Source organism: Gekko japonicus, unplaced genomic scaffold (genome assembly GCF_001447785.1).
Source record: "Gekko japonicus isolate JY-2015 unplaced genomic scaffold, Gekko_japonicus_V1.1 scaffold2345, whole genome shotgun sequence".
Classification (NCBI taxonomy): domain Eukaryota; kingdom Metazoa; phylum Chordata; class Lepidosauria; order Squamata; family Gekkonidae; genus Gekko; species Gekko japonicus.
This window is the reverse complement of record NW_015172077.1, coordinates 269,417-285,204: the sequence shown is the minus strand read 5'-3', so window position 1 is coordinate 285,204 and position 15,788 is coordinate 269,417. Positions and strand designations below refer to the sequence as shown.

Below are 15,788 nucleotides of genomic sequence, written 5' to 3'. Positions count from 1 at the left end.
TATATATGGCATGCAGGAAGTTCCCAGTTCAACACCTGACAACCACCAGTGAAAGGTTCTGAGGATGCAGGCACTGAGAAAATCCCTTTTTGGCCTGAGACCCTGGGGGAAGTGCGGCCAATCAGAGTAGACAATTCTGAGGTGGTTGAACCCATAGTCTAACTCCATGTAAGGCACTCTTATGAGTTCAGAGATGCACTACTGAGAAGCCTTTTATAGGGGGACCAGATCATTCATCAATCCCCTTTTTTGAGTGCTCCAAACAGCTTGAAAATAAAATATGATATACTGAAAGGTCCAATCAAGGAAGTTCATGCCATTACTACCAACTGGACAGTCCGTGGCAAATTCCAATATTCTTTCTTCCAGGAGAAACAAAGCCGCACAAAAATACATTAAATTTCATTTGGGATTCAGTCGGGAAAAGCTTGCCAAAACGAAACAGCTTCATGCACTTTGGAAAAGTGGGCCCGAGAGGGTGCCCTGTGCACCTCCTCCAGCCAATCGTCCTGTGGAAGTGGGGCAGTGGCTGAGAACATCACTGGTCTTCAGAAGAATCATTATACCCCCCTGATGGGAAGGCATGTCTACCAAAAATTATTGGGCAGAGCAAAGTCAGCATGCACAGGCCTATCTGACAGGGAGAGGCATCCCATTCAGAAAAGGCTGAATTGCTGACATCTGTTTTATGGCGACACGATAGCGGATGTTTCTCCCGGACCTCCTGGGGAAGTGATTCATGCGCCAGTGGTTTGGAGGGGGGGTGACTGGTCACCACCACCCCAGAGCATTTGTGAAAGGCTCCTAGCCATGGGGTTTGAAGGGTAGCCTCTTCGCCAGCATGTTGCTAGGGAATTGAGGTGCTCTTCCGCCCTGATGGTCCTGCCGCTGCTGCGTCCACAACTGGGATAAGCGTTGGAGATCGAGCGCAAAAATGTACCTTGAGCGAGGTCTTCGGACCATCTATGAACAGTGAGTCGAGTTAAATCAAAATGCCAGGAATTTAAAAGAAAGCCCCCCTGGGAACAATGAGACGAGTAAGTGGGTGAGGGGCCTCTACCATACACACAAAAAGGAAAAGCAATTTGCCAAGGGGGAGCTGAAGAAAAAGCATTGAAATCTATTTTAAGAGATCAACTAGAGCGCCTGAAAGTGTTTGGGCAAATTTCAGAGACTTTAGCAAGTTTTCAAAAAAGTAAACAATCCATAAAAATGTTGTGGAAAAAAACAGAGAAAGACAGAAAAGCAAAAGTGAAACCACCGGGGAGCATGAGCCCGTGGCCAGAAGATACCACTGAGTTTTCTAAACTGTTAGTTGACTCTTTTCGCCCTCTACTGGACCAGATGACGAACATCAATCAACAACTGACAGCTTTAAACCAGAATTTTGCTGCTCAGCAGCTCCAATTGACTGAGACTACAAAAAAGACGGAGCAAACAGCTAAGGAAGTGAAAGAAATGGATGCCAACTCTAAAAAGGTTAAGAAAAAGGTTCAAATGCTGGAAAAGAAGGGAGCTTCAGGTGAATATCAACTTTTGCAGCTACAAATGGAAAAAGCTAACCTAGTTCTCCGGTTCCAAGGGGTCCCTGAAGCAAAAGAAGAAAATCTAAAGCAACTGCTGAGTGATGCGCTAGCCCCAATCACAGATTTAAAAGCTGAATACCTTGTAATTGAAATGGATGTGGTTTATAGAACCTATTCTATTTATATCAAGAAAAATAATCTGCCTGGGGAGATAGTGGTTAGATTCTCGAAGAGACATGTGAGGGACCAAATCCTGAAAGCAACTACAGGAACGCCCTTGAAAATTGGAGGCATCAGGATCTTAAAAGATATTCCATTTGAAATAAGGAGGAAGAGGAAGAAGTACAAGGACTTGATCTTATTTGACTCTATTTCTAAAGTGCATGAGTTCCTGAGACTGCAACTGGGAGAGTCCGGTGAGGATGACAAGGAAGAAGAAGACAGCAAACCTAGTGATGAAATGGACTCCGCTACTTCCGATGAGGACTCTGTCTCCGAAAAAGGGGCAGCAGCCCCTAAACGAGAATATCAATTAAGGATTAGAAAAGATAAAACAAAATGAAGGCTGAAGAACTCTGAGTTGTGCCTTAAGGCCTTAAAGATATCAATGATGCTCTTGTGATTTTCTTTAAATAGTGAAAAGAATGGTTTTAAAGATAAATAATATAGCATGATCGACTATGTTCAATGTAATCATAGCATTTTAGATTAACACTGATACAAGCTATTGTAATAATCTATTCTTGGGTTTTTAGTTTGGTTTTCTTTCCTTTCTCCCATAGATGTAGTTTTCCCTTCCCTTTTTTCCGTTGTAGTTTACAGAAAATGCAATAAAAAATCCCCTCCGGGGGCTTAAAAAAATAATAATAACAAAGATTCTGTGCCCAAAGGTGCTTTCTCCTAGCTACATATGCACAGTAAAGATAAGGAAGGCACTCTGCTCATAGCTCAGAGAGGAGATTATTCTAAGCTTTCTTCCCTGCTGCCCAGGCAGCAGTCACATGGCCTGTTCCTTGCCCCTGAACTTTTCAGTCAAAAGATAATGACAAAGCAGAAAGGTGAAATGAGATTGAACATAGACAGGAAGTTAGAAAGGAAAGGAATATGAATAAAGAAGAAAGGGATAGGAAGTTTGGAAAAAATTAGAAAGAAAAAGCAAGTGAGAAACAAGAAAAGCATAACTGACATGCTGATACTCCCCCCCCCCCAAAATTCTGGTGACTAGGATTTTGCCCTCAGTGACAAACTGTGGAAGGGCTGGAAAGCAAACTGGTCAAACCCTCTGCCAAAGGATAAATGGACACAAATCTGACATCAAGAATCACAGAACTGAGAAACCCATAGGAGAACATTTCAGCCTTCAATGGGGGACCGCAAAGTAACTGTTTTATTGCAAAGGAACTTCAGAAACAGACTAGAATGGGAGATTGCTGAGTTACAAGTTATTAGAACACTTAGGACAATGGATCTTCCAGGGCTTAAGAAAGATATTGGTTTCTTATCCCATTACACATGCTAAGGTCATTCAGTTCTTGCATCTGTTTGTAAACTCCTTTATTTTATTTATTTATTTATTTTAGATTTATAGGCTGCCCTCCCCGTAAGCGGGCTCAGGGCAGCTTACAGATGAGGCAAACATGCCAATAATTAAAACAGCTAATAATTAAAACAGCTAAAATCTTTATTATGCTGTAAGCTAATTTGCTGCTATTCACTGGTCTTACTAATTGCCTTCATCCAGTCTTAGCTATATTTACTGCTCAGTTATTTATGCAATCTTGACTCTAATTGGCTATATTTACTGCTCAGTTACTTATGCAATCTTGACTCTAATTGGCCCTTCCAAGCAACAACCTCTTCATCTTCTACCTCTACGTAATGGGTGGTGACCAATGTTTCCTCTAAGTTGTGGCGTCTTGTGAGCAAAATTTTTACTTTGTGAACTACTGGCATTAAAGTTGTGAGCGAGCAATTTGGCTGCTGCATAAATTAGGTTGCTCTGGAGCCATCTGCCCTGAGCTAAGACAAAAATGTGTGAGGCTAAAAAACTGTGAGCTAGCTCACACTAACTCACCTTAGAGGGAACACTGGTGGTGACTCCTGGTTCAATGTATCTGAAGAAGTGTGCGTGCACACAAAAGCTTATACCCGGATTCAAATTTTGTTGGTTTTAAAGGTGCCACTGAATTCAAACTTTGGTCTGTGGAAGGTTTTGTTTATAGCCCCACTATGATGACGAATGGAAGCTCTTCACAAAATAGTTGCTCAAAAACCGCAGAGTTGTTGCCTGTAACAAAGAGCTCATGTATTATTGACAACATTGTCTGCAATCAGGTCCAAGGCACACATTTAATGACACACACACACACACTAGGGTTGCCAAATATTTTTTGGCCGGGAGCGGGGGGCTCCCGGCTGGCGTCTGCGGTGTGCACGTGCGCATCACCCGGAAGTGATGTCGCACGCTGGGGGCGGGGCCACGGCCATTTGAGGGGGAAACTCTTTGTTTTCTCCTCAAATATTGAATGAAATGTTGATGAGTAAGCCAGTTTAGAACTGCACTCACAGTCTCCAAGGTCTGGAATGATAGTCCCCAGACTATAATGGGTTGGGAATGAGTGCTTTTCTAGGGTTGTTTTGGTCTCCCAGACCACCCTAGGGCTGCCAAATGCCCCCGGGGGGCAGAATTCCCCCCGGTTTCGAGCCCTGATTCCCACTCCCACGGGAGTGACGTCGGATGCTGGGGGCAGGGCCACGTCATTTGAGGGGAAAACTCACTTTCGGGTGCTGCACGCGTGCGCTGCACGCGCACGCACAAGATTGACGCCGGCCGGGAGCCCCCCGCTCCCAGCCAAAATCGATTTGGCAACCCTACTGGCAACCCTATCACTTCCGGGTGACGTGCACGCAAGGGTGGGGTTTCCCCCGGGCCCGATTTTCGTCGCGTCGAAAATCGGGCCGTCAAAGCGGGGGATTCCCCGCCCCCCGCCGCCATTTATTTATTATTTATTTATTTATTTACATTTCTATCCCGCCCTCCCCAGAGGCTCAGGGCGGCTAACAAGGCGTATCACCAAACAAAACAATAACACAGCACAAAATATTTGGCAACCCTAACACACACACAAAACTAGGTAGCTGAGAGGCACCAAGCTTTAAATACCGGGCAGTTTCAATGGGCAAACTGTTCGGGCTATCAGATGTTGTACCGTGTCGAAGAAGTGAACAAAGAGCTGAATAAACTTGAGTCTTTGCTGAAATCACTCTCCGACTCATTGTTAAGCGCCGGACTTAACACTATCTATCATCTATCTATCTATCTTTATATATATATAGAGAGAGAGAGCCTTGCTGCCTCTCAGCTACCTAGTTTTGTCCGCAAAGCATTGTGCTCTGTCAGGCCTGGCTGAGGCCTAGCCTCTCCCTGGGAGTCCTCCTCAGGCCTGGGTTAGAGTGGAGGTTCCAGATCCCCAATCAAAGGTTAGGACTCTTCTTCAAGGGGTGGTTCTCCAAGACAGATGAAGCACCAGAGTGATACTGTCCAATAGCAACAAAGCCCAAGGATCCTGGGAATCGTAGTGCAGCCCCAGGCCTGGCCTATGCTGCAGCTCCTGATGACAACTGAGGGAAGAGAGCTGTTGGAAAATAAGGAGCTGCAAAAAGGGCTGAAAGAGGAACTGGGGGCCTCATATGTAACTTGCCAAGCAGCCTTCTGGGAAGAAGAGAACAAAGCAATCCACTTTAAGGGCTTTGACTTTAGTACATTTACACTGGAGTTGTTCTGCATGAGCCTCCAGTACAACTGGGCTGTCAGGGCTTGATTTCAAAGGAAGAAGTCACTGGAAAGGCTGAGAAAAACTTAGCTGCTGGAGACAGAACCTTCGACATGCTCAGCTTGATGTTTGAGGTGTCCTCTTTTTTTCTGTGTTGGTTTTGTCCAGCTATGTAACGATAGTATATTTATATATTCGGGTGTGCACGGGAGCCTCCCCAGACTAAAAAGGCTTCCTCAAATGGCAATGACTATTTCTCCACTGGAGGAAAATTTGTAATGCTAAAAAAAAAAGTGGCTTCGCTGTCTCTTAGAACAAAACCATAGTCCCAGAAAAAAAAAAATTAAAGGACTTCCCAGCGTGGTGCAGTGGTGTCAGACTAGGATCTTGGGAGGCCTGGGTTCAGATTTCCTCTCTGCCATGTAAGCTTGCTGGGTGACCTTGACCGGTCACTCTCTCAAGGTGTCCATCACCAAAGGGAAAGGAGAAAGATGTAAGTCCCTTTGGGTTCCCATTGCAGAAAAAAGGCAGGAGAAAGTAGCGTATAAATCACGTTCAATAAATAAAAGCAAACACCAAGAACCCCCCTCCCCCGCATACCGTTGGTTTCATAACAACAATAAACATTTAGTTTTTTATTTATTTTATTTATTGACAGTCCTAATTGAGATTTTAAATTGTGGTCTCTTTTTTGTGTGCGTTAAAACAATCTTGCTTTATTTACATGGTAAGCCGCCTTCAGTCCCCCAAGCTAGAAAGGGGGCTACATAAATATTCACTCTTTTTCGTTTATTTTTTATCCGGTCCTCCTGAACCACGAGAAGGGGGAAAGCAAAAAGCTGCGCCCCAAACCTCTCAAACTGGAGGGAAGACACGAAAGTGCCCGAGGTTCCCGCGAAGACCACCTTCCCCTCCGCCCGCCCAGCCTCTCCTGGGCAACGCCCCCCGTGTCGTCCTTCCAGCCCTCCCAGGGTGCCTGCCACCAACCCCTATATGGAAAGCCTGAACACCAGGCTCTGACGTCACCGCAATGGCCAGCTGGCCCGCCAAGCCAGCAGCGGTGGCGAGGCCCGCCGGCCCGCCAAGCCTCCCCCTTCCTATCTCCCCAGCAGCAGTGGCGGCGGCGAGGCCAGCTGGCCCGCCAAGCTTCCCCCTTCCTCCCTCCGCAGCAGCAGCGGCGGTGAAGCCGGCCGGCCAAGCCTTCTCCCGCCCTCCCGTCTCCTGTGGCAGCAGTGAGGCAGTTCGCAGAGCGTTCCCTGCGCGTGCGCAGGGGACGCTCTTTTACTTTTTGGGGGATTTAAAGTTTTTAGATTTTTGTGCACACCTGGGGACTGCCCCAAGTGTGCAGGATTTAGATATCCGCACACATTGGGGACACTTGACTATTAGTATATAGATAGAGTCCACCTTCCATAGTGGCCATTTTCTCCATGGGGACTGGTCTCTATTGCCTAGAGATCAGTTGTAATCCTGGGAGATCTCCAACCAGCACCTGGAGGCTGGCAACCCTATCTCCAGAGCATCCATTTTTTTCTCCAAGGGAACTGATCTCTGTAGGGCGGATTCTTTTTACATTGTAGTAGAGCATTCTGTCTGGATTTTGAATATTGCAGATTGGGCCTAAACAGATCCATGGGTTTATGAAATAAAAGACACTCGGATGAGTGACCCACGTTGCATTTTAAGAGTATTTATTCCCACTTGCACCACGGGTAAAGTCTACACTCTATTTGATAGTAGTTGGTTTTTAAGTCTATTCTGTATGTTATGAGTTTGAAATATATTGATGTTTAACTTACAGAATGCTCAGCTTGTATTTTGCCACTGAGGAAGGCTTTTTCACCATACCATGTTTGGTTCTCATGTTTGGATACATTTTGTACCTTTTAACCTGTATTTATGTATTCTTTTTTTGTTTGTTTTTTCCATTTATTTAAAATTTTCTGTATACATAATAAAATCGGTTTACATTTCTTATTCTTGTGAGTCATATTTGTTTACATTATGCAACCATACATAGAACGTTTTCCATCTTTTTTCAAATGTTTCTTTACTTTTACCTTGTACTGTTAAACTTAATCTGTCCATTTCAGCTACTGACAACATTTTATCTATTACGTCTTTTTTCAAAGGTATTTCCTCTTCTTTCCATGCTTTGGCTAAGAGTATTCTTGCTGCTGTGAAAAACTTGTATTTATGTATTCTGACATATGTCCTTTTATTACGCATAGGTACTTATATACAGAACCATAGACATGTGGTTGTATTGTGATTTTAATATTTTCTGATGGATAATTAAAATATATGGCATATTTTCATATTAGCGCTGCGTGTTTAGCCATATTAATTTTTGTCTCAACCTTTTTGGTTACCTTTCCTGTAGAAGGGTTAGTTTCTCCCTCCTTTTTTTGGTCTTACCTGATCTCCAGGCCCCACCTGGAGGTTGGCAAATCTATATAACAGCATCAGAGTTGGGGGGCAGGATTGAGATCAGGAAAGAGGGAAAGTAAAATCCTCCTCCCCTCCCCTCCCCTCACTCACTGTGCTGTGGCACCAAATCATGTGCACCTGCAGTTGCTCTTTGGTGAATTACCCCGTTTATGAATGTCCTGGAATCACTTTCTTGCCAGAATCGTTTCCCTGTCAAATCGATAAATGCTTGACTGCCTTTTAGCCTACAGATAAGAGGGGCTGTGGCTCAGTGGCAGAGCATCTGCCTGGCATGCAGAAGGCCCTAGGTTCAGTCCCACGGCACTTCCAGTTACAAGGATCAGGTAGGGGTGATGGGAAAAGACCTCCACCTGAGACCCTGGAGAGCCATGAAGTGGGGCTGTAGCTCAGTGGAAGAGCCCCTGCTTGGCATGCAGAAGGTCCCAGGTTCAATCCCAGGCATCTCCAGTTAAAAAGACCAGGCAGTAGGTGATGGGAAAGACCTCTGCCTGAGACCCTGGAGAGCGGCTGCCAGTCTGAGTAGACAATACTGACCTTGATGGACCAGGGGTCTGATTCAGTATAAGACAGCTTTATGGGTTCATGAGTGGGTTCACGGCTCAGTGGAAGCACTTCTGCTTGGCATGCAGAAGGTCCCGGGTTCAGTCCCCGGCATCTCCCGTTAAAAGAGACAGGGCAGTAGGTGATATGAAAGGCCTCCGCCTGAGACTGCTGCCAGTCAGAGTAGACAATACTGACCTTGATGGAGCGAGGGACTGAGTCAGTAGAAGGCAGCTTCATGTGTTCACGTGATCCTTTTGCATTGCAGTACAGAGGGAAAGTGTTATTTTCTGGGCCTGAGCAAATGGATTCCAGTTACTAGCAGTAAACTGCTCCTCCTCCCATGCCAGACACCAAAGCAACAAAATGAGGCTCCCACAGACAAGGTGGCGGCTTTTACGTCCCTGGGGGGGGGGTGCTCCCCAGTTATACCGAAAAAATATTCATTCAGAAATCAATCCGGAAGGGGGGGAAAAGAACCAAGACCCGAGGAGGCTCCCAGTGGCACGGAATGTTCAGAGCAGCTGAGAGTCACAGAAGGACAGGAGAGCCAGTGCGGTGTAGCAGCTAAGAGTATTGGACTAGTGTTGAGGAGAAGCAGGTTCGAATCCTCACTTGTGCCATGGAAGCTCGCTGGGTGTCCTAGGGCCTGTCACGTTCTCTCAGCCTAACCTACCTCACAGGGTTGTTGTGAGGATAAAATGGAGGGGAGGAAAGAGATGGAAGCTACTTCGGGTCCCCACTGGGGTGAAAGGTGGGACACAGAGGAATTAAATAAACAAGAAAAGGGTAGGAGAATGGCCCTTGAGGAGGAGGAGGAGGAGATTGGATTTATACCCCACCCTTAACTACCCAAAGGAGTCTCAGAGCGGCTTACAGTCTCCTTTCCCTTCCCCTCCCCACAAGAGACACCCTGTGAGGTGGGTGGGCCTGGGAGAGCTCTTTCGAGGACTGCCCTTGAGAGAACAGCTCTGAGAGAACTTGTGGCTGACCCAAGGTCACACCAGCAGCTGCATGTGGAAGAGTGGGGAATCAAACCCGGTTCTCCCCGATTAGAGTCCACGCTCCTAACCACTACACCACACTGAGAGAATCCAGGACAGGGAGGGGTTTTTTTGTGAGTGGGGGGGTGGAATTTGAATTGGCACCCCTCCCAATTCCTCATGAACTCAAAGCTTTTCCACTCTGAATGCCGAAATACCACCTTTTCGTGACTTGATTTCTCAGAACTCAGGAGGTGGCACCTAACTTCACCCAGGGTGATATTTTCAGCTGAGATACTCTCCCCTTCCCATTCTTGAATGTGGCCTCTTCCTACTCACCGTCAGCCAATACCCCCTCCCTTCCATTCAACAATAACTTGGCCCCGCCCCCTTCCCCATTCAATGGCAAAGTTAGCCCATGCTCCATTCATGGCCTCCTTCCACCCTGTTCATTCATTATCTCAGTGCCCCCTAGTGGAGGCTAGTGGAGAGAGTACCCTGCAGCCTTCTCTAGGCCTCCCGCTGGGCTATAAAACTGGGCTAAACCAAATAAAATGAATTTCAGTGGGGATAAATGTAAAATTCTGCATTTAGGCAGGAAAAATCAAATGCATGCTTATAGGATGGGGGAGACTTGTCTTGGCAGTAGTGTGTGTGAAAAGGATCTAAGGGTCTTAGTAGACCATACACTGAACATGAGTTGGCAGTGTGATGCAGTAGCTAAAAAGGCAAATACGATTTGGGGCTGTATCAACAGGAGTATAGTGTCCAGATCACGCAAAGTGATGGTATCGCTTTACTCTGCTCTGGTTAGACCTCACCTAGAGTATTGTGTTCAGTTTTGGGCACCACAATTTAAGGAGGATATAGACAAGCTGGAACGTGTCCAGAGGAAGGCAACGAACATAGTGAGGGGTCTGGAGACCAAGTCCTATGAGGAAAGGTCGAAGGAGCTGGGTATGTTTAGCCTGGAGAGGAGATGACGGAGAGGTGATATGAGAACCATCTTCAAGTCCTTGAAGGGCTGTCATATCGAGGACGGTGCAGAATTGTTTTCTGTCGCCCCAGAAGGTCGGACCAGAACCAACGGGTTGAAATTAAATCACAAGAGTTTTTGGCTAAACGTTAGGAAGAACTTCCTGACACTTCGAGCGGTTCCTCAGTGGAACAGGCTTCCTCGGGAGGCGGTGGGCTTCTTTGGAGGTTTTCAAACAGAGGCTGGATGGCCATCTGACAGCAGTGCTGGTTCTGTGAACTTGGGCAGATCATGAGAGGGAGGGCAGGAAGGGCCGCATCAGTGCTTACTCCTTGTGGCCCTTTCTTACACGCCCAGGGAAATGCTGATCACCACTTTGGGGTCAGGCAGCCATTTTTCTCCAGGCCAGTTTGGCAAGGGATCCTGGAAGGTTTCTTTGCCCTCTTCTGGGCATGGAACAGCGCTCACTGGGGGCGTGGGGTGGTATTTGTGGATTTCCTGCAGTGGGTTGGACTAGATGACCCTGGAGGTCCCTTCCAACTCTACGTTTCTGTGATTCTATATAACAGGAAACAATAAACCGAGATCCTATTTGCTGTGGTGAATTCTAGAGGGGGGGAGGGCCGTTTTAATCTGGGGCACCCCAAGCAACAAGGAATCCTGTGGCATTTTGAAGACTCGCACATCTGTTGGCTCAGAAACACAGGGAAATCCATACCTCCCTCCTCTAGATGTGTGAAGAATTACCTGGAGTTGGTAAAATGTTGACTTCTTTGGAAAACTTGCACACTTGCCTGGCCAAGAGACCCACTCGGTTTACAATGTAAAACGCACAACTTTAATGCCAGTAGCTCACACAGTAGAATTTTTGCTCACAAGACTCCACAGCATAGAGGGAGCATTGCTTAGAGGGGTCTACTGCTCAGGAATAGAATTTATCTCCTTTCCACGTGGAAGGTCCCAGTTCAATCCACTGAAAGAATCTCAGGAAACAGGTCTCCAGAGAGACCCTTTCTCTCACAGACCCGGAAGAGAGACCGCCAGTCGGACAACAGAAAGTTAGGTTAGGTGGGCTGTGGATCCTATTGGCCGACAACCCATGCTCCCTCTAAGCCGTGGAGCCTTGTGAGCAAAAATTCCACTTTGTGAACCACTGGCATTACAGATGTGAGCCAGTGATTCTCATTAGAGTGCTGCATCAGTTAGTTGGCTCCGGAGCCACCCTTCCTGAGCGGAGACAAAAAAATGTGTGAGCCGGAGGCTCAAAAACTGTGAGCTGGCTCACACTTGCTCAGCTTAGAGGGAACGCTGCCGGCAACCTACCCAACGAGACCAGCAGCGGCCGCCCCATTTGGCCGGGTACCCCAAGGTCATCCTTAGCCTTGGCCTCCCAAGCGGGGAGTGACAGATGTTCTTCCTGAACGGCTATTTCCACCAAGCCAACCTAGGCAAGGGGAAGCCAAAAATGCTTCCGGTTTTGGGTGTAACAGTGGCACTGATTTTGCAGTCTAGGAAAGGGGAGATCTTTTTTGGGTCTTGGAGACCGCCTAGGGTTACTTGCAGAGAACAACTGCCATCTAGACCCCCACTAGAGCACCAAAAGAGATCCATGCACGGAAGGGTTTTATCTATTGAAGGAGGAAGACTTGGAACCTTCTCTGGCCCTTTAAATCACAGACTCCTCCTTTCCAAGTTTACATTGTTTAAACAGAATGGTGTGGGGTTTTTTTGGGGTGGGTGGCCACACCACTTTAAAGTCCTGTGCCTGAACTGTTGAGATCACATGCTGGGTTGCCCTCTGGACGTGCCACCTCATCCCTCCCATCATGGCTGTTGGACGGTTTGACATGTGGAAGGACTACCTCAGCCTCTCCAAGGTTGTGGCGGAGATCCTCGAGGACCGGAAGACGGGCCAGCTTGGGTCCCCCGTCTTGGACACCCTAAAATCGGACGGGCCGGGGTTCCCCCTCAAAGACCCCCCGGGAATTGCGGCCCAGTGGCCCAATGGGAGTGGAGCCAGCGGCGGCAGCAGTCCGGAGTGTAGGACCGGTGGAGGGGCCGCCCAGATATGTCAGTTCTGCAAGCACAACGGAGAGTCCAAGAACGTCTACTCCTCCCACCCGCTGAAGAGAGAAGACGGGAGGGTGGTCTGCCCCATCCTGCGTAATTACGTCTGCCCGCTTTGTGGCGCGACCGCCGACAAGGCCCACACCCTGAAGTATTGCCCACTCAACCAAGGGAAGCAGTCCCTGTACCGCAAGAGTGGACGCAATTCGGCCGGACGCAAGGTCGAGAGATGAAGAGACGGCGGGGAACCGTGCAGACCCGGATGGGACTGAAAAGGGTGAAAGAGTGACAGAACAGAAGCACGTTGGATGGATGTCACCTGCAAACTGGGGACAGGAACAACTTGTTTTGGTTAAGTTTTTTATTTTTGAAATTGCTTCTTTCTAAAATTAAAAAAAGAGAGACTCTTTGTCATGAACGGTGAGGAGGCGGAAGATGGAAGCAGTTTGATGTGTTTTGAAATCATTGTGTGATTCCCTCCAAAAGCAGCCTTTCCCAGGCTGAAAGAGAGAGAATGTGTTTCTTCCCAGAAAAGAAATCAGGATGTAAATGTGTAGGTTTGAAAATCTTGTTAATTAGGTGGGTTGTCTGATAGATCATGAAGACTGCATGCTTTGGAAGCAAAAGGTGGGGAAGGGCTATTCTAAGTTTTTCAGTTTTGTATCAACGAGGAAAACACGTTTCTATCATTTGAAAATAATGTTTAAAAAACGCTTTCAACGAAAATTGACATCCCACCCACCCCCCTTCTTGTGTAACCCCCCGGGAGGACGTTGCTTTGAATGTGTGAGTTGATTATTATGATTCTCTAGTGGCAAGTTAGATGTCGGTTTGTTCAGTTTAATAAACAGGGTTTTATTGTTCTTGCAGCCAACTGTTGACTGTTTTTTCATCGCTAGGAGGAGTGTTTCCTCAGTGGGTCGCCTGCAAAGGACTCGTTTGGTCAGCAGCTCTGTCATAGAAATATCGATCTGGAACTAGGCCCCCGCTTAGACTCAAATTATACAGGGTGTGTGTGGGTGTGTGTGTGGGTGAAGGGCAGGCAGGCCAGCAAGAAGTGTTCGATCCGCTCCCCTCCTGGGCCATCGATCGGATCAGAAATTTGGTACAGGCTCCACCAGAATGTTTCTCATTTTCACACCTACACACCCACCAGCAGGGACTGAAAGGAGCCTCAAGCGGTACCCCGCCAGTTTGACCTTTGTCCAATAAGACTTCCCAGGGAATATGTTTGGGGGTTCTCTTTGTGTTTTAGAATGGGAGCTTTTATTGGCATACGATGGGTACATGCACCGTATCGGCGTACCAATATGTAGTGTTTCCAGCTCTGGGTTGGGAGCTACCAGAAGATTTGGGGGGGGGGGTGGAGACGAGAGGGAACTCAACAGGGCACAATGCCATAGAGCCCGCCCTCCAAAGCAGCCATCTTCCCCAGGGGAACTGATCTCTGTCTCCTGGAGATGGCTTGTAATAGTGAGAGATCTCCAGGCCCCAGCTGGAGTTTAGGAAGCCTACCAATATGGAACACACCCTGGCAAGGCAGAAGGATCGTTGAGCATGACAAAGAGGGTCAAAGGCCAGCAATTTTTAATTTTAAAAAAAAGATTATTATAAATGTTCTGGAGCAGTGTTCCCTCTAAGCTGAGTGAGTGTGAGCGAGCTCACAGTTTCTTAGCCTCCGGCTCGCATGTTGTTGTCTGAGCTCAGGAAGGATGCGGCTTCAGAGCAAACCGATTGATGCAGCAGCCAAAATCGCTCACTCACAACTTTCATGCCAGGAGCTCACAAAACAGGATTTTTGCTCACAAAGACTCCACAGCTTAGAGGGAGCATGGGTTCTAGAAGTTTCTAGAATTATAAGCCCACTTCTCCTTGCATGAAGTCTTCCAAAAAGGGGGACAGCCTTCTTGGATGGATGCTTTTGCTGGTCCTACAAAAGACACATTATTCCGTCCATGAATGTTAGCTGCATAATTATACCGGGCTTATAATTCTAGAAACTCCTGTTGGGGCTTGACTTTTAAAACATTGATGCAAAATTGTCTGGTAGTTCACAATCTGTATGTTATTGCTTATTGAATGTAATGAATATTTATACCTGACTAGGATGAAATAATGAGACACTAGGCACTTTACTAAATGATGACCATAAATAGAACACATTGTGAAAAGTACTGGGTTCGCCGCATAGAGGACTCGGACGAAGACATGCGGTTGCACACGTTTATTGCGTACTTAACATAAGACACACAACGGCCCTGCAAGGCCAACTATATACACTCCTGTCCCCGGGCCGCCCACTCCATTGGAGGGTTTGAATTTCCCGTCAAGAAGCCTATTGATCAGCTAGGGGGGGAACTAGGATCCGAGGTCCTATTGTCCTGGGGAGCCAAGCTCCTGTCTTTCTTGCGGGCGCCTCGTGGCGGGCTGCATACATAACACATTGGTTTGCTAAAAGGTTTTTGCAGTGTATATTTATTTGTTACTAGACTCTAACACTGCAGCTCGGGTTGCTTCAGCCTCCTGGTGGGGCCTGGGGATCCCTCGGAATTACAGACCCTCTCCAAACTACAGAGATCAGTTCCCCTGGGGAAAATTGATGCTTTGGAGGGTGGACTCTACGGCACTGCACCCCACTGAGGGCCCTGTCCACCCCAGGCTCCATGCCCAAAGCTCCAGGAGTTTCCCAACCTGGATCTGGCAACCCGATCCCTACCAGTGGCGGGCGGGGGGGGACCTGGCTACCCCAGTGCAGGATTATAAGGTTGGCAGGTTAGGGTTAGGAGATTCCTCTAGATTTGGGGGGTGGAGATTGGGGGGAGGGCGAGAAGAGGGGAAACAAAAAGCTGCGCCCCAAACCTCTCAAACTGGAGGGAAGACAAAAAAAGTGGCTTCGCTGTCTCTTAGAACAAAACCATAGTCCCAGAAAAAAAAAAATTAAAGGACTTCCCAGCGTGGTGCAGTGGTGTCAGACTAGGATCTTGAGAGGCCTGGGTTCAGATTTCCTCTCTGCCATGTAAGCTTGCTGGGTGACCTTGACCGGTCACTCTCTCAAGGTGTCCATCACCAAAGGGAAAGGAGAAAGATGTAAGTCCCTTTGGGTTCCCATTGCAGAAAAAAGGCAGGAGAAAGTAGCGTATAAATCACGTTCAATAAATAAAAGCAAACACCAAGAACCCCCCTCCCCCGCATACCGTTGGTTTCATAACAACAATAAACATTTAGTTTTTATTTTATTTATTGACAGTCCTAATTGAGATTTTAAATTGTGGTCTCTTTTTTTGTGTGTGCGTTAAACAATCTTGCTTTATTTACATTAGGGTTGCCAAGTCTGGTTTGGGAAATACCTGGAGACTTTGGGGGTGGAGCCAGGAGAGGGCGGGGTTTGGGGGAGGGGAGGGGCCTCAGCACAGTACAATGCCATTGAGTCCACCCTCCAAAGCAGGGGAGCTGATCTCTTTCGGCTGGGGAT

The 15,788-nt window shown here is 47.3% G+C and overlaps 1 protein-coding gene across 1 annotated transcript; it reads left to right on the top strand.

Moving 5' to 3' along the window:
- Nucleotides 1–12,075: 12,075 nt before the first annotated feature.
- Nucleotides 12,076–12,549, top strand: LOC107118526 (nanos homolog 2-like). The gene has a single exon (XM_015420883.1). It carries the CDS (start codon nt 12,076–12,078, stop codon nt 12,547–12,549), a length of 474 nt encoding a protein of 157 aa, XP_015276369.1.
- The last annotated feature ends 3,239 nt before the right edge of the window (nt 12,550–15,788 follow it).